This window comes from Zootoca vivipara, chromosome 3 (genome assembly GCF_965207765.1).
Source record: "Zootoca vivipara chromosome 3, rZooViv2.hap1.1, whole genome shotgun sequence".
In the NCBI taxonomy this organism is placed as follows: domain Eukaryota; kingdom Metazoa; phylum Chordata; class Lepidosauria; order Squamata; family Lacertidae; genus Zootoca; species Zootoca vivipara.
In genome coordinates, this window is record NC_142586.1 from 2,821,344 (window position 1) to 2,841,929 (window position 20,586).

General features: G+C 43.1%; 1 protein-coding gene across 7 annotated transcripts in view; it reads right to left on the reverse strand.

Moving 5' to 3' along the window:
- Window positions 1-16,368, reverse strand: part of VPS54 (VPS54 subunit of GARP complex) — a 49,377-nt gene extending 33,009 nt beyond the window's left edge. For 2 of the 7 annotated variants that reach the window (XM_060272326.2, XM_060272332.2), the window contains exons 1-7: window positions 15,963-16,368; window positions 14,462-14,594; window positions 6,590-6,748; window positions 4,932-5,173; window positions 3,278-3,356; window positions 2,467-2,501; window positions 132-263 (exon numbers count right to left, since the gene is read on the reverse strand). In XM_060272326.2, coding sequence (XP_060128309.1) covers window positions 132-263; window positions 2,467-2,501; window positions 3,278-3,356; window positions 4,932-5,173; window positions 6,590-6,722 — 621 coding nt within the window. In that variant the 5' untranslated portion in view covers window positions 6,723-6,748; window positions 14,462-14,594; window positions 15,963-16,368. Of the gene's footprint in view, window positions 1-131; window positions 264-2,466; window positions 2,502-3,277; window positions 3,357-4,931; window positions 5,174-6,589; window positions 6,749-8,073; window positions 8,192-9,744; window positions 9,822-10,354; window positions 10,485-14,461; window positions 14,595-15,962 lie in introns of all 7 variants that reach the window. The other 5 variants (XM_088667080.1, XM_060272329.2, XM_088667081.1 and 2 more) reach the window with 5 other exon arrangements.
- Window positions 16,369-20,586: the final 4,218 nt, after the last annotated feature.

A 20,586-nucleotide genomic window follows, 5' to 3' on the forward strand; every position in this document is an offset into this window, starting at 1 on the left:
TATTCAGTGCTGGTACTCACCATGAAGTTCTTACAGTCAATGTCAGTGTTTTTAACAACAACAAAAAGAGGTGCCGGTTCTGTGTCCTCTTGAGTACCCTTTCGGGGGAGGAAAACACTGAGTTTATTTACCTTTTCTTGAAGCAACTTTGAGGAAGCTGCATCACGATTTCCTTTGCCTCCAGCAGTATTAAAATGAGACCAAGGTAATACTGCATTAAATGTTAGGGGATCTTCCAAGGCAAAATCTGGTTTTAAAAAAATCTGAAAAAGAAGTCAATCACATATCATTACTACACATCACTAATGTTCCCATCTTTACCTGTGTAGTGCAGACTTGTTGAATCCATTTATAAGCAGGCCTGGTGGAGAATATCACTTAGACCTCCGATCAATTTGGGGCATACATCAACTTGTACATGTGATTCAGAGCAGTACCTTTACACAGTATATGTATATAGGTAATCTAAAATACTGCTTAACAGTGGAACTCTACATCCATCTCTCAAAAATAAGTCCCACTGAGTTCAGTTGGCCTTCCTCTCAGATAAGCAGAAGTTTTGTACCACCATTTAATGCTTTAGACTTAAGGTTGGATATTTGACTAGTCAATAAATATTTGTCCAGCTGACTGGTCAAATAATAGTTTAGGTTTTTTTAAAGATTAATTTCACTAGAACAAACATATTGTAATCATCCTTATACTAATTATGAAAACAAATGTAACTGTCACCATGAAATAATGCTTTTTAAAAATGTTTCATCATAATGTTTAATGATGTTAGGTAAGGTTTCTGTAAATATGAGCAATTCACTGAACTTTTCTGGGTTTTTTCATAGAATACTAGGGCCAGACAAAACTGACAAAATGAAAAAATAAAAATAAAACAGAGTAACAGAGCATGGAGGAGGCACTCTGTGGTGCCTACAGTCTAGCAATATAAAACCTTTCCCACTCATGACAACTGGTTGTGTTCCTGGCTTCAGTAATTGCAGATAATTATTTATGTATTTATTTATTTATTCATACATACATACATACCCTGCCCATCTGGCTGGGTTTCCCCACCCACTCTGGCCGGCTTCCAACAGAAGTATTAAAATACAACAATCTATTAAACATTAAAAGCTTCCCTAAACAGGGCTGCCTTCAGGTGTCCTCTAAAAGTCTGGTAGTTGTTTTTCTCTTTGACATCTGGTGGGAGGGCGTTCCACAGGGTGGGTGTCACTACTGAGAAGGCCCGCTGCCTGGTTCCCTGTAACCTGGCTTCTTGCAGCGAGGGAACCGCCAGAAGGCCCTTGGCGCTGGACCTCAGTGTCCGGGCAGAACAATGGGGGTGGAGACGCTTCTTCAGGTATACTGGACCGAGGCCGCTTAGGGCTTTATCAGATATCAGATGGTCAATAGTAGTTTTACTATTTTGCTAGGTTTAACTTTTGGTTGCCCTTTTCTACATTGAGCAATTCTGAGCTGAAAAAAATATAATTGCATAACCATGTGCCAAGTATGGCACAGTGTGAACCACAGATTTGTACAAGGGCATTACATTACAACTTTATTTTCAATCCCTTCCCTAATAATCTCTAGCATGCCATTACAAAGGACCAACTAACTGGAAGAGGCATAGGAGGCATCAAACTCAGTACCTCTTTCACATTTCTGTGCAGCACTAACAGACAGAAAACACCTGGAGAACTGTGCTAATAAGCATGCAAAATTAACTCTGGACAACCCGGTCAGATTCAATCACAAGGGTTACATTACCCAAAGGTATGATGATGATTACTACTACTACTACTTATTATCTATTGGTTTATTGGTTTATTTATAGTCTGTATAAGATATTCTGTTTTTTAATGTTTGTTGTTTTATTATATTTTTATATAGCATAATATTTCCATCTGGGGAAACTCAGCCAGATGGGTGGGATATGAATAAAATATATTGTTATTATTATTAAAACTACATTTTGTTCTAAACCACAAATAAAAGCTTTAAAGAACCCCATCCCTCAACCTTGTGGACTAAGGAGGAAAGAAGGGGAGATCACACAAATCTGAAGCTTGCTGTAGTACACTATTGCACTGGGCCTATTTATGTGTGAAATATGTACAGATTATTCCAGCGAAGGAAAAAAATAAAATAAAATGTGACTATGGTGTTAGTGTTAAAAGATAATCTTCAGAATCTAGCAAAAGAAACAACTCCAAAAAGAGGAAGAAAGTGAAAACAACTGGAAATGATGCATTTTGATAAGTTGCCTAAATTCTGCATATATACATTGTCACACATAAGAGTAGGATAAGCTATGCTAAAATATGTATCTCTATTCTGTACACTGCCCTGAGACCTGCAAGTATAGAGTGGTATATAAATTCAATGAATAACATACAGCACAAGTAAATTATTAAGCAAAGGACACGAGCAAAGCATTTCTTGTTACGGCTATGAAAATCTCCATCATACCTTAGATACTTGCTCCAGATCTGTCCTGGATTTATCTAAAAATAAAATGCCGCAACAAATAGAAGATTCAAATTACATATTTTCACAGTAAACTCCAGTTGCTCGTTCATTTTCAATTTTATGAAACATATTAAACTTTAGAATGTTTCTGGATTTGGTTTCAGATTGAATATACACAAGTAAGAAAAATCTGAACTCAGTCATTTTAGATAGATAGAAGAAAATGTTATTATTAAAGCAAATATTCTCCTTTGTAGATTGAAGAACCATCTCAGCAGGCAGTGGGAGGCAGTTATTCACCTCTTTCACTCTCTAGCCATTGGAGAATTGAAAAGACAAGAGGGTACACATGAGAGAGGTGTATAAAATTATGCATGGCATAGAGAAAGTGAATACAGAAATGTTTCTCTCTCTCTCTCTCATAATACTAAAATTTGGGGACATTCAATGAAGCTGAAGTTTGGAAGATTCAGGACAGACAATTTGAAATATTTCAGTCAGCTAAATGTTGTATTTTCTTTATCCAGGTACTGGGTTAAATAATAAATTCTAATTGCTGTCTTCACTGTAATTTAACTTTGCTTGCTTTATGATGAAGTTGTTGTTTTGTTTATTTATTGGCCCTGTTTTTCTATACCCTGTCATTTCTGTATATTGTTATCTTTTCCCTACATATTTTATGACTACCTTACTTCATTGTTCCCCGCTCAGGGACTCAAAATATCCAATGAAGAGTGAAATTCCGGATGTATGGCAGCCCTAGTAAATTAAAGAGAATGACTGAGCAACAACAAGAAAACCCGTAACCTACCATGAGTATGTAACAGTGTCCTATCAAAAGTATCTTTAGGAGGACAAACGGTCTTGCATCTCTCATGAATCTTTTCTCTCTACAAAACGTGAAGAAAATTCCGGGTTTGAAACATTTTCCCCCCACATCACATTATTTAAGTTTCCTACGCATAACGATATTTTTTTTAAAAAAAACCCTGACTGGCAAATTAAATCTATTATTATACTGCAATGGTATAATTCCGGACTGCAATCCTATTAATAAAATATATTAAAGATTAAAAACATATATATCAAGGCCAAATTTTATTATACCTTTAACTAAAAGTGACACCCTATGTGCACATACCTGGGAATAAAGCCTACAATGGCTCTTATTTCTGGGCTATCCTCTGAAGTAGACTTCCCCAACCTAAGGTCCACAAATGCTGTTGGACTACAACCCCCATCATCTCCAGCCGTCATGGCTGGTGGGACGTATTGTCCAAAAGCACCTGAGGGCCTAAGGCTTCTTTGTAAGGTTTAGTACTAAAGGACTCTTCAGGCCTTCATCCTGAACATGCAAGGGGGGGGGGAGTGCAGGGGAGTGGTGTCCATGTGTCCCACAACTTTTGTGCATACAGCAGCACCAACCCTCCACTCTCAATCTTAGTGTGCTTAGCATGAAGGGGTCTTCTATGCAAATGCAACTGGACAGACTTAGAAGCCTCCCCATGATCAGGAACTCTGGATTATTGGTTTCCTACTGCAAGGAAGCTTCCAAATTGATTCAGTCAAATGCATCTTGAAGTCCTCTTCAGACCTTGCTGCTCCAACTGAGAAGGGCAAGGCAGGGTGTGTGCAGAGAGCAGAGTAGAGTAACTGTTCCGAACTTTTAGCCCTTGTGTACGGAGAGCTTGCACTTCTTTCATCATGCTGCTTAAAATTAGGAAAAACCATTTAAATGAGCAAGTCATGTTTCTTCTCCCAGCATATGGAATCTTTTAAAAAATGTTCATATACTGCTGTGTGTGCAAAAAAAATTCCATTAAGTGTGGGCCACTTCATATGTAACAGGAAACCACAGTTTTGTGTAGCTAAACTATGGTTTGCTTGTACATCCTCATGGTTTTCTATGAGGCTAACAAAACAGGATCTGAAACAGTAGCTCAAAGCTGGCTTTGATTCATAAGTTGGCATTAACTATTAAAAAAAATGGTTTGGCATGAACTGTGCTCATCCTCTGCCTGCCTGATCTGGCAGCAGATTCCTTTTCCCGCTCACCTCCTCTCTATCAGTCCCTAACCAACCAGGCAATTTAGGTGCTAAGCCAGCTTGCAAGAAGAAAAATAAACAGTGAAAGAACTTAAAGAGACAAATACATTTTATCATCTTCTGTGAAGTAGCAAATTAAACTGCAGAATATGCAAAAAAGGTCAGTCAGCATTCCATGGCCACTGAACACACTCAATCCTCATTAGGCTGATTTGAGGCACTATGGGGTTTCTTTTCCTTCCTTCCTTCCTTCCTTCCTTCCTTCCTTCCTTCCTTCCTTCCTTCCTTCCTTCCTTCCTTCCTTCCTTCCTTCCTAGCTTTGGGTTCTCCCCAACTCTCCTTTTTCTGCCCTTAAAGCAACAGCACTCATAGCCTTAACATCAGAAATAGACAGGTCTATCATAGGATTTCTCTTTTACCTGAACAATGTCCTGTTGGTATGTTACAAAAAATTCCTTGCTGATCTGTGGGAGGTAGAGTGAAGGCACAACTTCAATGTCCACAAAATCCTGTCCCCATGTTTTTGTAAAGAAATCAGATTCCCTCTTTGTTAACCGAGGATCATTTAGTGCTGCTGGGAGATTTACTTTGGAATGATAAATAGTCCATCTATGTTGATCAGCAACCAAAGATGGACTGTCACATAAACTATTAGGATCACCTGAAAGACAAAACAGTAACTTGAAAGAGGCATGCATTTTTTCCAGCAATGACAAGATAAAATCTGCAGCATAATTTAAGAATTAACTATACAAATAAATCTCTTAAGAAGATATTACACTTTAATTATGTACTGCAGGACTGCTCTGCACCTTTGTGTTTAGACTGAAATATATCCGTCTTATATTAATATTGCTTTTAGCACTCAGGGAAGAACAGAAAACTCTGAACTCTCCAATGTTGGCAGTGAGGTAGCAGATACAAATCTCCATGCAGCAGGTACAGTAATTTCAGATATCAGAGAAATGAAGCGTATTAACAATTGTACATTTTGCAAAGCCTCACAATGGCAGACATACAAAACTTCTACACATGATGAAACAGTCATCATGTAATTTACTATTGTTTGCTCCTGTCAAAGGTACAAAAATGCAGCATTTCAAGAGTTACATAACCCTGAAATTGATTTTAATTGTTTTTGTTATTAAAAACACTTATTGAAATTGATTTATTACTCTTCCAGCATGTTCTTTTCATTCACGCTTACATAGGCTATCAATTTAAACATTTAAATATTTACTGTTTTTTATGTCTGTAGTAATATGCAACTGTGCAATAAACAAAATAGTGTCAATTCACTATGTAAGGATTGTATCTGTCTAAGTCACACTACAAAGAGATCCCCTGAAATCACTAGAATGTAGTTTGTCACGTCCCCAGATTTCAACAGGTACACAATGTGTATGTTTAACAGCATATACTTTTACCATGCCTACCATGGTAATGACAGGCGTCTCTCCACTTATGTGTGTTCATGCAGAGCTGGGAAATAATTAAATAAATCTATTTAAACTGCAAAAATGTGTGAAAGGGGAGGCCTGTGGCGAGTTGGAGTTTGAGAAAAGAGGTTTGGAGGGAGTAATTGTGCTGGCGTTTGGCTTTTTAGATGGTGTTCCCCACTATACATGATTTCATGTGTACTTGTGGTACCTGGGAACATAACCCTCATTTAAGTGGGGATATGCGTGTATCAAACATAGATCTCCGTTTCCATGAGATATGGTGTGTGTGTGTGTATGGATGGAGAGAGAGAGAGAGAGAGAGAGAGTTAAGGGTAAGCGTCTAGACCTAGTAACTTTGAGATCCCACCTAGTGCCTCCATTATACATCTTTAGGTGCCAGGCAAAAATATTCCTCTTCAACCAGCCCTTTGGCTGATTAACATTCTCTGTCCTTTTAAATGTGTTTGTGAGAGGGGGGTTATTGGTGTGTTTTGATTTTGTTCTTTTTTTTATTTTGTTTTTATGCTGTATGTATGAATGCATGTATTAAATTTTTATACAAATTACATACATACATACATACTGTAATGTGGCACTCAGCCTGGAAAAAACATTAAAAAAGTAGAGACACTTACCTGTTGGTTCCTTGGGACATACATCTGGCAGCGACTGCACTGGTCGAAAGCGTTTGGCAGAATCCACTTCCCTTTTAATGAAAGTATCACTGCTCTTTGATGGAGGCACTGAAGACCGGTGGCTTGAGGCCATTGCATATAGTCACCACTGGTTAAGCACTGAATTAAAAAGAGATAACATGTATTCCTAAACATCTTTTTAGATATTATGGCAGGCTGATGGCAATTATAATATGACTAGTGTAATTCAGCCCGTTCAATAAATGGGCGCTAGAACATCCTGGGGTTCGGAGAAGCGCTTCTCCGACCCCTGGGACCTGTCCTTGCTGTCGGCGGCAGGGGGACAGGAACGAAGGAGGAGAAAGGGCTGCTTTCTCCTCCTTCGTTCCTCTCCCCCAGCTGTCGACAGGAAGGAGACAGAGAACAGCTAAAGCAGTCTTGCAACCAAATCCTGACTCAAAACTGATTGCAATATGTGTTATCCAGAAGAGCCTGGATTTCCAGGTCATATTGCCCCCCCCCCAAGAAGTTGAAAATTATATTAGAATTCATTTGACGAATCCAGAGAGGGCTTCTTGAAGCATTGGCCTATCAATGCATCCTTCAGATCAGACGACATGTAAAGAGGCATTTGTAAGTCAAGGCAAGGAACCAAGCTTTTCTTTAATCATTTTTTCTTAACCGTTAATGTGTTTTAATGATCAAGTCAGCAGAGGTTCAAGGTTCCTGTCTGCATTGTCAGGTAAGGGAGTCTGAAACCAATTAGCTAACATTATTTTGTACTTAGTCCTTCAAAGTCCTTTTTTCCTTACAAAACTAAATAAAAAGAGTTCAGTGATTGCAGCAGGTATGACGGGAAGCATTTAAAGGATTCCTTTATTTTTTCGCATTTAAAAAAGGGGGGATAAATTTAAAAATCAGAATCTGACCTTGAAGCAAGTGGATTGGACCTATATAATATTTACACTGGTCTGATTTATGACAGGGCTGTGGATATTTGGGGTTTTCCCTTTTAAGGTTGAGCAATATATTTTCAAGATCACACTTACAGTTGGCGATATTATGACATTATGTGGGTATGGAAAGGATGTCATTCCAATTAAAGATATAGAGATTGATTCCACCCCCACCTAATTACAGGTGGTAGGATTATTGGAAGGTATTGGGGAAAGCAAATTTCTCAAATGTAAGTGATTGTGAAGGAGAAAGAATGAAACTGACTGGGACTACTTTAAATTAATGGTATCACTTTACATCATTTTGGAATGGGAGATTTTGCACCAAATATAATGTCATATCCTATATGATATTTGTCATATCCTATATATTTGTATTTTTAGATGCTCATACATTAGTTATTAGTTTAAATTGCCCCAACATATGTGTTTGGGAATGGTGCTAATAATCCATTACTTGGTGTGTATTAATATAGAGCGCTGGGCGTTTTATTCTGTTCAGCTTCTGTACTCAGAAAAAGGACTTGCCTTCTAAGGAGCCTTGTTAACTCTAGGTATGCATCAAAAGGAGGCAAAGCGAGGCTGTGTGGTCTTGGGAAGTCATTTCAACCAGATTAGATTGTTCGCAGGGTGCAGAACTGCCCCACTGGGGAAACAACAAAGGAAGCTGAAAGCAGCTGGATCCCCGCCCTCCCTTCCAATCCCACCCTCCCCTTCCCAAGCCAGGTGCAGCCTCACGGGGGCGGGAAGGGGAATATTTCCATGCAGGGAAATGTAACTTGCTGGGCTGCCCCGTCTCCCAAGAGCGCACCTCGGACCTGCCTCGGCACCCCTTCCTCCCTTCCCAGGTCCATGTTTGAGTTAGTAATGGGTGTTTAATTGGGGGAGGGAGAGCAATTATCCTCTCCCCGAGGAGGGGGCCCGCCTCTTCGCCTCGGCATTTAGAGAGAGAGAGAGAGAGAGAGAGAGAGAGAGAGAGGGGAAAAAGCAGCAGCCGTGAGAGGGGAAAGTTGTGGCTGCGTTTCCCTCCAGTGACTGCCTGAGGTGGTTTGCTGTGGCGACGGGCGGGCGGTTTGTGTGTGTGTGTGTGTGTGTGTGTGTGAGAGAGAGAGAGAGAGAGAGAGAGAGAGAGAGAGAGAGAGAGAAAGAAAGAAAGAAAGAAAGAAAGAAAGAAAGAAAGAAAGAAAGAAAGAAAGAAAGAAAGAAAGAAAGAGAAGCGCACGGGTCTATCCCGCAGCCTCCTCCTTCTCACATTGCTGCTTAGAAGCGAGTGGTTGGCGGCCGCAAACGGTAGGCAGAGGGGTTGGGGGGAGAGAGCGCGCGCGCGTGCGTTCCAAGTCTCTGGTCCAATCCCTGTGTTCGTGGGACACATGCGCATTACAGTGGTACCTCGGTTTATGAACACAATTGGTTCCGGAAGTCTGTTCATAAACTGAAGCGTTCATAAACTGAAGCGAACTTTCCCATTGAAAGTAATGGAAAGTGGATTAATCCGTTCCAGACGGTCCGCGGAGTAACCGTTCATAAACTGAAGCAAACTTTCCCATTGAAAGTAATGGAAAGTGGATTAATCCGTTCCAGACAGGTCCGGGGAGTACTTAAACTGAAGCGTTCATAAACTGAAACATGGGTGTAATTGGTTCCGGAAGTCTGTTCATAAACTGAAGCGTTCATAAACTGAAGCGAACTTTCCCATTAAAAGTAATGGAAAGTGAATTAATCCGTTCCAGATGGGTCCACGGCGTTCATAAACCGAAAATTCATAAACAGAGGTGTTCATAAACAGAGGTTCCACTGTAGTGCGAAAACGGGACACAGGGACTGGACGCAGGAACAACTTGCATTTTATATATATAGACAACCTGGTTATAGAAACTGAAAGTTAAGGTAAAAAAGGAGATGAAATGGTTTAGAAAAATGTAGTGAGACAACATCATACGATCTTCTTTATGTTTAATTAATACAGTGGTACCTTGGTTTTTGAAAATAATCCATTCCAGAAGACCGTTCAAGTTCTAAAACATTCGAAAACCGAAAACTCAATAGCCAACAGCTAGGCCTCAGGATCTTGCACTCAGCAAAGCTGCATTTTCTGTTCAACTTCTGAGGCATGTTCAAAAACCAAAGCATTTACTTCCAGGTTTATGGCGTTCAAAAACTAAAATGTTCATAAACGGAGATGTTCAAAAACCAACGTACCACTGTATTTGGAAGAATAGTGTGGTATTTTCAACTGATTTACTTGCAGTATTCATCCACTGGGTGTCACTGTTGACCTAAACGAGACTTTCTTTTAGAAATATACATAATCATTATGCATTATGTGTGGTATATTAATGACTGTATTATCAGTCCATTAAGATACATACAAATAAGACTAGAACAGTTTTTAGATAAGTTATGAAACACAAATGGCCAAGATCAAATCAATTATACCAGATACCTCTTACTTCAATTTTATAATAGTCACAACAGCCCACTTGTTAACAAATGATACCCATGGTGCTTTTTTCTTCCTAGGAATAGTTTTGAGTACATGCTAACAATAAACTCATGCCTTAATGTCACTGAAGTCAATGGACTATTTGTTTTCTTATACTGATGATTTCACATTCTTGTACAACTATATCTACCAGTACAGTAAGAAAAGAGATAAAGGAAATAAACCTTCATAAACCCACATTTTTCAACTAGTCTTCATCTAGTTCACTGAATGCAACCAAGTTCTACCTTCCTGTAGAATTTTCTAAGATGCAAATGCTGATTAATTAAACATAAATCATCAATTTGGGATTACACAGATACCTACATGCTAGGGAAGAGACAGGTGGGATAAGCAGGCTTTGGAAGATAGTCTAGAAAAAAGTATAATGCTTTTGCTTTCAACTTCCTCATCATCTTCCTCCTCTCCCTTCTACCATGCACAATCACCTTATTCCCTGCCAAAGGTGAAAAGCTTAATTTCAGTAACAAAACATACACATAACAGGAAGTGTAAATGTTTCTGGTTGAAGTCATCTCACTAGACCAATAAACCAGTCCTAAATCAGCAGCAACATGATACCACACTAAATTATTTACAGCTAACAGCTACTTGAGTATAGTCATAAATTTAGCATCAGTTGGTTAGAGCATGGTGCTGTTAATGCCAAGGTTTCAGGTTTGATCCCTATATAGGACAGCTGAATATTCCTGCATTGCAGGGGATTGGACTAGATCAGGCATCCCCAAACTGCGGCCCTCCAGATGTTTTGGCCTACAACTCCCATGATCCCTAGCTAACAGGACCAGTGGTTGGGGAAGATGGGAATTGTAGTCCAAAACATCTGGAGGGCCGAAGTTTGGGGATGCCTGGACTAGATCGTCTGGGTCTCTTACAACTCTACAATTCTATGATTCTAGGATCATCGAGCCGCTATTGTGACAAGGACCCCCATTAATTCCTAATCCTAAAATTAAAAAGTGAGAGCCAAATTAAGAGTCTTTTTATATTTTATAGTTATACGTTTTTTACAGTTACAACAGAGTACTCCATCAGTATACAGTTAGTTTTAATTTTCAGTTCTTAATGAGATGAGTTAAATCTGTCCTTTGAGTCCATTATTTCTGAAATATTAGGTTCCAAACTTGAAACTTTCACTCTGAAATCCGACCGCATGTCGAGCCGATTCCTATATTTGTTTTTCATGAAACACATGGAAGAAAATGCTTGCTCACACCGATATGTGGTTGCAAATGGAAGGAAATTTTTCATTGCCTTATCTCCAAGTTTCTTGTAGTCCTTGCGGCATACAGCAGAACTACTGCCTCTATCTAATTCTAGTTTTGCGCTAGACTCTGCTCATGCAGGAAGCGGCCAAAACAAAAAACTGTTATCATACGAAATATATTTAATATTTTTTTTATTCTAATAGGATCTTGAGGACCCCTCTGGCATAGCTCGCGGACCCCTGGGGGTCCCCGGACCACCTGTTGGGAACCACTGCACTAGAAGGACAGATCCTGAAGCTGAGGCTCCAATACTTTGGCCACCTCATGAGAAGAGAAGACTCCCTAGATAAGACCTTGATGTTGGGAAAGATGGGGGGCACAAGGAGAAGGGGACGACAGAGGACGAGATGGCTGGACAGTGTTCTCGAAGCCACCAACATGAGTCTGACCAAACTGCGGGAAGCAGTGGAAGACAGGAATGCCTGGCGTGCTCTGGTCCATGGGGTCACAAAGAATCGGACAGGACTAAACGACTAAACAACAACAACACTGATCTAAGCTACCTCTTAATGAAACACATTGCAGTTATTGCAGGCAAAGCACCTGGAATCCATAGGCAAATATACATAAATAATACCAAGTAAATTCCCTGAAATTCAGGGACTCCTTGCTTATTCCAAAGCAGTTTCAGTAAATGCAATGATTGCCCTTGTCCAAGTCAAGAAAGCAAATAAGAGCTGTCTGCACATCCAAACTTCCAAAGACCTCTGAGCTGAAGCCAAAGTGCTTGACCCTGAAAGTTCCTCATACTGCTTAATTTAAACTGTTTATAAAGTATATATGAACAGTATACAGTGGTACCTCGGTTTAAGTACACAATTGGTTCCAGAAGTCTGTACTTAACCTGAAGCGTACTTAACCTGACGCGAACTTTCCCATTGAAAGTAATGGAAAGTGGATTACTCTGTTCCAGACGGTCTGTGGAGTACTTAAACTGAAAGTATTCAAACTGAAGCGTACTTAAACTGAGGTATGACTGCATAAGTTAAGACACAAACTCCTAAATTTAACCTGCAGGATTACTCATCTGTTTGTTTGTTTGAATTCATTGAAGGGTCTGGTATGCTTACGTGTCAAATAGGTAGAATAGAAGCTAAATCAAACTAAATAATAATACCCGGTTTCTCTGAAAATAAAACACCGTCTTATATTTTCCCCTCAAAAAAACACACGGTGGCTTATTTTCAGGGGGTGTCTTATTTTTTATTATGTGTCCAGCCTAGGCTCTTCCTTGGTGCCCTCCAGAGCTGCGCCTATCACTATGTCTTATTTTCGGGGTATGGCTTATAGTGCACAAATGCTTAGAAATCCTGCTACGGCTTATTTTATGGGTATGTCTTATTTTCGGAGAAACAGGGTAATAGCTTTTGGCTGGGTCAGAAGGTCTTCTTGACTCAGATCTCTCAATCCACCAATGATCATAGTCAATGAATGATGATAAATTGGAAAGTTGTGGAGGGCTGGAATATGTATTTCACTGAAATGGGGGATAGCAAATGTGAAATAGAAACCTCTGGATAAATAAGCCCTTCACTGGTCTGCAACATTTAACTTTTCCAACTTTGCAAAATGCTAGCAGCAGACTCCAGTGAGCTCATTGGGATTCCGCTGAGAGGAAACCTAACTTCCCGAGTTAAGGTGCAGGTAGCCCCACACCCAAATGGGGAAATAGCAGGCTGAAACTCAGCATACTGTAGTAGTTTTGCAAAAACATGCCCCTTATTCACTTCCAAATAAGCTAGGAACCTTTTCTGACCTTCAGTACTTAGCAGTTAAGACCCTAGCTACACAAATCATTTAGGATTACAGCTGATAACGGGTCAATAAAAGTATTACTAGCACAATCATATGCATGCTTACTTGGAAGTAAGTGCAGAAACTGAGAAGAGTCAGGGAGAGGGACAATCCTGCCTCATCAAAATGTCATCCAGCATGGCACACTGAAGGTTTTGATTGCTTTCTCAATATATCATATTTTGGGCAGATGAGAGCCACCACAAATGAAAGAAAGTACTCAGGTCTTTGCTACATTTCTGACCCAGATACTGTAATGGCAAACTCAGGAGGTGAGTACCAAGAGGACTGTAACCAAAGAGGGAGACTAGCAAACAAGACAAATGTATCCTCATGCTGGATAGAATGCCAAATATTGCAGAAAAATATATATTTTGCCCTCTCCAAAATTGGCAGGGTGTTGGGAAACAGGGGGAAATGCTTGAGAGACTAGATCAGGCCCCTGAACTGGTGGTTAACCACCCCTGTTAAAACTTTAAACATGTAGGCTTGGACTCTAGTTGATTTTTAAACTGGGATATTTATTCCATTCAGATTTTTAATTTAATTGCATTTTATTTTCTGGGAGGAGTTATCTGGGTTTGGCAGATAGAATAGACAGGGGTCAGCAAACTTTTTCAGCAGGGGGCCGGTCCACTGTCCCTCAGACCTTGTGGGGGGCCGGACTATATTTTGAAAAAAAAATGAATGAATTCCTACGGCCCACGAATAACCCAGAGATGCATTTTAAATAAAAGCACACATTCTACTCATGTAAAAACACGCTGATTCTCAAGACCATCCGCAGGCCGGATTTAGAAGGCGACTGGGCTGGATCCGGGCCCCGGGCCTTAGTTTGCCTACCCATGGAATAGAGGGTTCTAGTAACCCCATTCCACTCCAGTGAAAATAATGGGTCAAAGAAAATAATCATGTACTCAATCCAAGGTCAAATTTATTTGTAACCACTTATATAACTTTGATTGTCCAAACACAAGAGGTGCTCATCTTGGTGTGTGTGCACTGATGTCAAGAGCAGAGTAAAATCCCATTGTATTGTTAACTAACCGTATGTTCATACAGTGGTACCTCGGTTTACAAACACAATTGGTTCCAGAAGTCTGTACTTAACCTGAAGCGTACTTGACCTGAAGCGAACTTTCCCATTGAAAGTAATGGAAAGTGGATTAATCCGTTCCAGACCGGACCGCAGAGTACTTAAACTGAAAATACTCAAACTGAGGCGTACTTAAACCGAGGTATGACTGTACAGGATATCATATCAATGTTAGTAGTCTCTACTAGTATCAACAAGATGTTAGCAATTTCACTCCTCTGATGCTGCATTTTGTGATTGGTATAATTCACATACCTGTCTGAGAAGACTGTGGGAACGGAAGACAGCCTTATCTCTCTTCCGCTGTATTTACTTTGTAATGTACTTTTACTTCGTTCGGTTTGTTTTCTCTCAGAGCTGAAGAGAAGGGTCGCCATTATGCTGTAGTCTGTACATAGTGTGTAAATAAATAGTAGATTAGACTACAATCCAGCTGTGTTATGCTAGATGATTAGTGTGCATAAATCAAGCTGGTTTATGTTGTTGAGTGCACTGGATGAGTGGGGAGATGCCTTTTCCAGCGTTGCAAAGGATGCTCGGAGTTCTGGGAGTTAGTAGGCACCCCTGGGTGTTTTCCAACACATTGCAGTCTGCAACTATCCTACAAATGATTTAGTATAACAATATTAAGTTTGCATGCCTGAATGAGGAGAGTCCAAGAAAGTCCCAGTAAGAACCCTCATGTCCTTTGAGCTTCTTGCCATGCTCACAATAAGTCGCCAAAATATTTTATTTTGAAACTTGGCTGGCAAATTTATTAAACAAAATAAATATCTGTCTGTCTGGCTATCTATAAAATTATTCATGGTAACACATTGTGCATCTGATAAAATGGACTGCTGATGCTGGTCCAGCAGTTTGTGGCACCTACTTGCCCTCTGTGGGGTTTGCAGGATACCACTTCCGTGGAAAGAAAGGGCAAGGGAGATAAATTGGGGGCGGAAAGGATTGCCTGCAAACAGTGCCCTATGGCTTAAAGGGGGTGGAAGGTATTTGTGTAAGAAGAATTAAAGCAGTGGCTGATATCCTCTGGAAAGGGAACTACAGTTATAGGGTCACAGCTCATGCCAACTGGGGGGGGAGGGAGAGGAAAGGGGTTCTGAGGAAGCATCGCAGGCCCTCCAGGGACCTCCCTGATTTAGAGAAGCTGTCCCAGTTTCTGACTTGATCCCGGAAAGTCCCACTTTTCCTTAGGACGTCCCAATTTTCATTGGAGGCTATGGAGTTGTTTGACCTGAAGGCTTTAAATGTTTAAAGTTTCATGATGTTTTTCTATACTGTAGGTTGGAAGCTGCCCAGAGTGGCTGGGGCAGCCCAGGAAGATGTGAGGGGTATCAATCGTAACATTATCCTTATGGAATGGGAGAAGGAAGGGTATGGCTGGCCTAGGTGCTGTCTCCCTGGGTGCCCGAGCACCCACCCTATTCCCCATGAAGGGGCCGGGCACCCACAATGTGACGAAGGCAGCCTGACCCCACAAATAAGGTGGAGGGAGGAAGAGAGTATCTCCTGCAAAGCGTGCTACGGACAGGCCGGTGGGTGGCCTACTACTACCTTGGGCTGCCTGCCTGTGGGAGAGGGAGGGCACTACGCCTTGACCGAGGGGTCGGATCCGGCTGCTGGGGGACCGGCAGGCAGGCAGGCAGGCAGGAGCGCAGTTCCGGGTCGGATCCAGCCTCTGCCCCTCCTGGTCCGTGGCCTGGAATTCATGGCGGCGGGGCTGACCAGGTCGCCTCCCCGGCCCCTCCGTACGTACCTGCAGCAGCCGCTGGGGCTGAGGGAAGAAGCTGCCAAGGCGGCGGCGCGGCCTAGCGCCTCCCAAGCGACACGTCGCCACCATGGAGCGGGCGGCTCTCCTTGCTCCCGGCTGGGGCCCAGGCAGGGCGGGCTGCTCGGCCGGTCGGTCGGTCGGCGATGCGGCAGCGAGCGAGGAAAGCGGCCCCGGCAAGCGCCGCCTCTCCCGCAGCCCCGACCAGAAGCAGCAGGAGGAGCTGCTGCGCCTGCGGCTGCTGGGGGCGAGAGGGGCCGCCCGCCCGTCCGCCCGCCGAGCCTCTTCCGCCTCTTCCGTCCCCTTCTCGGCCGGCCCAGCTGCTGCAGCAGCATTCAGCAGCGCCGGGCTGGTGGCGTGAGGAGGCGGAGGTGGTTGGCCGGCCCGCCCGTCCGCCCGTGGAGCGCCGGGCCTTAAAGGGCCTGCTGCGGTTGGCGGACGGACGGGCGGCCCTGGAGAGCGAATGCTCCCTTTCCCTCCCTGTCAGCAAAGTACAGCAACCGTAGCCAGCCTATACAGTACTGTATTAAAGAAGAACAACCATTTCACTTCAAAATGTGTGAAGCTTTCTGCTTCAAAATGTTTCTACGTCTCGCCCTTGGCATGAGAAGGAAAGTGCGCCCAGGCTGCTGCTCATCCTAGGTAGCAAAACATTCAAATCAGAAGCAAAAATAGAAAAGCACCTGCCTCCGCAAAATAAACCCACATCTGCAGGAGCACAACAAAACCACATGCTACCGTACTCCAAGTTCCTCTCCCGAATGTACTTTGTGCTCTTAGAGTAGAGCCATGTTTCTGCAGCACAGGGAAAGGCCAGACCAGCCTCCCTGCAGAGAGCATTGCATGGGACCCACGACTGAGAAGACTTAGGGGCCATCCTGAAGACATCTCAATTCCAGCTGGTTAGAGACTGAAACGTCCAAATAACAACAACACCGTAATTGGGATAAGGAACAAATCAGTGGGACTTACTCTCCATAAACATGCACTGGGTGGGACTTGCCCACTCCCCAGCTCCATTCCTCCCCCCATTTCATGCCCCATTCTCCCACCTGCAAACATTTTCATAAAGTGTAGCATCTCCCTTTCCCATTTCCTGTTTTAGAGAAAGGCAAAGCTTTTGTGCCTTTACATTAATGTATTTTTAAATGTATTTTGAAGTAATCAGGGTAGTTTACAATAAAAAGGACCCAAAAAGTTGTCTGTGACTTCCCACCTTTGAGTTATAGCAGACATTTTGTTCCAAATGACAATGCATGTATTATTTACCTGATTAGTGGGATAGATATTGATATTTTGTGTTGAGGACAAATTGGTGGAGTGGACCCATGGCATTTCATTGTATGGAACAGGGGGAGGCAACCTAAGGCCCGTGGGCCGGATGCCGCCCAATCAGCTTCTCAATCCGGCCCGCGGACGGTCCAGGAATCAGCATGTTTTTACATGAGTAGAATGTGTCCTTTTATTTAAAATGCATCTCTGGGTTATTTGTGGGGCATAGGAATTCGTTCATTATCCCCCCCCCCCAAAAAAATTGCAGTCCGGCCCACCACATGGTCTGAGGGCGGTGGACCAGCCCGCAGTGGGAAAAGGTTGCTGACCCCTGGTATGGAATAAGAACAATATTATTTACCTTTGCTGTGAGTGCTGAAGATCGCTCCCTGCAAGGCCCTTCTCCACCTGACCTAGGGGGTGGGGATCAGACCCTCCCTGCTCTGCTTTGGACTCCTGGGAGGCTGCAGGGACATTGCCCGCCTGCGAGTCCTGAAGGGCCCAGACTCACTGGAACAAACTCGGGGGTTGGGGCAAATATCAAAAATGCTTTTAAATGTTTTTAAATAGTTTTTAATCTGTATTGTTTTAAATCTGCTTTTTTTTCTTTTGATTTTGTTCTGTTGGGGGTAGGATTAGTTTAATTTTAGTATAAGTGTAAAAAATACTTAGTTTCTACTGTTTTGTTGTTTTATTGTATAATGTAGTACCTCGAGTTACAAACACCTCAGGTTGCAAACGCTTCAGGTTACAAACTCCCCCAACCTGGAAGAGTTACCTCGAGTTGAGAACTTTGCCCCAGGATGAGAACGGAAATAGTGTGCTGGTGGCGCAGCGGAAGCAAGGTGTACAAAAGCGCACCTCTAGTTTCAGGTTAAGAACGGACCTCCGGAATAAATAAAGTTCATAACTAGAGATAGCACTGTAGTTTCATTCTGTTCTGAAGAGGATAGGGTTGGGGCTGCCTGGGAGTGGGCCCCAGCCAACAGAATAGATGGGGCAGGTTCCACAGAGGACGGTGCACTGGGACACCCGATCTCTGTGATCACAGGCAGGAGGACCAGACCATGTCATTACTGAAGAGGCAGCTTTAGTCGTGGTCTGAAGACTATCTATGCGTCCAGTTCTGATCCTGACTGGAAGAATGCTGGGCTCTACAAGGGAGACCCACACGACCTTAAGGTGCTGCTGTGCAATGCCAGCTCAATGATTCACAACACTGCTGTCATCCAGGGCTATCAACTGTCTGGCTCTGAAGCGCCCTCTCCGATTGCATGGAGCCTGGACAGCCCCGTGGTTTTCCCCAGAGCTGAGGGCAATGAAACAATTGCCGAGATGGCTAGAGTGCAAGTGGCAGAAAACTCATTCTGAATTTGACTGGACATGGGTAGAGCTTAACATTGAGCCTACCAAGTGGCAATAGCGATGGCGAACAGGACCGTCTTCACCGCCTCTATTGCATCTGCAGAAAATAGCAGCAGGAGACTCTTTTCAGGTTGTTCAGAATCTAATGGAACCATCTTCGCCATCAGGGCTAGGTTCAGAAAGAGGTAGACTCCGCCATGGGAGCAGGGCCAGGGTGGGAGAGTGTTAGAGTCAAATCCAATCTGTTACCTCCAAGGATGTGGACGGGCTGCTTGGACTAGTGAAACTAAACACCTGTCTCCTTGATCCTTGCCCATCCTGGCTAATAAAGCAGAGCCGGGAATGGCTGGGCGATGGGTTCTGCAGGGTGGTGAATGCTTCCCTCTGTGAGGGAGCCTTCCCAGACCTGCTGAAAGAGGTGGTTATTAAACTGCTTCTTAAAAAAGCATCTTTGGACCCAGCCAATATGGTCAACTATCGCCCAGTCTCAAATCTTCCATGCTTGGGCAAGGTGATTGAGTGGGTGGTTGCTGAACATCTCCAGGCACGCCTGGAGGATGCGGAGCATTTGCATCCCTTCCAATTTGGATTCAGGCCTTATTCAGGGCTAGTCACACTTTTTTGAAGTCTCTCAGCCCCACCCACCTCACAGGGTGTCTATTGTGGGGGAGGAGGGGAAAGGAGATTGTTAGCCGCTTTGAGACTCCTTCGGGTAGTGATAAAGCGGGATATCAAATCCAAACTCCTCCTCCTCCTCCTCTTCTTCTTCTTCTTCTTCTTCTTCTTGGAGAGATCATCAGGGGGTTGGGCTGGGTGTTCATCAATATGCGGATGATACCCAGCTCTACCTCTCTTTTAAATGAGAACCAGTGAAGGTGGTGAATGTCCTGTGTGAGTTTCTGGAGGCGGTTGGAAGATGGATGGAGGCAAACAGATTGAGGTTGAATCCTGACAATATAGAAGAAGTTTGGGGGGACAGGGCGAGGGCAGGTGTGGATGACTCCCTGGTCCTGAATGGGGTAACTGTGCCCCTGAAGGACCAGCTGTGTAGCCTGGGAGTCATTTTGGACTCACAGCTGTCCATGGAGGCGCAGGTCAATTCTGTGTCCAAGGCAGCTGTCTACCAGCTCCATCTGGTACGCAGGCTGAGGCCCTACCTGTCTGCAGACTGTCTCACCAGAGTGGTGCATGCTCTAGTTATTTCCCGCTGGGACTACTGCAATGCGCTCTACGTGGGGCTACCTTTGAAGGTGACCCGTAAACTACAACTTATCCAGAATGCGGAAACTAGACTGGTGACTGGGAGTGGCCGCCGGGACCGTATTATACCGGTCCTCTAAGACCTACATTGGCTCCCAGTATGTTTCCGAGCACAATTCAAAGGGTTGTTGCCCTAAACGGCCTCGGTCCAGTATACCTGAAGGAGCATTCCCCCCCCCCAATCGTTCAGCCTGGACATTGAGGTCCAGCTCCAAGGGCCTTTTGGTAGTTCCCTGACTGCGAGAAGTGTGGTTACAGGGAACCAGGCAAAGGGCCTTCTTGGTAGTGGCGCCTGCCCTGTGGAACGCCTTCTCATCGGATGTCAAGTAAATAAACAACTATCTCACTTTTAGAATACAATTGGGAAGTTTTTAATATTTGATGTTTTATTGTGTTTTTAATATTCGGTTGGGAGCTGCCCAGAGTGGCTGGGGAAGCCCAGCCAGATGAGCAGGGTATAAAATATTATTATATTGTATTGTATTGTATTATTACATTAATCTGACTTTGACGAAACCCAAAGAGTACTAAAAAATCATTCCTTGAAAATGAGGGATCAGTGGGGTGCCTCAAGGTTCTGTCCTGGACGCATTGTTCTTCAACGTTGTCACAGTGGCCGGATGGGGCTACTTCAGAGTAACGACTCTACACCGCTCTGCATTTTATCTTTTTATTGGTGCTGCGTATTTACAGTGCTAAAGGTAGAGCTATTTAC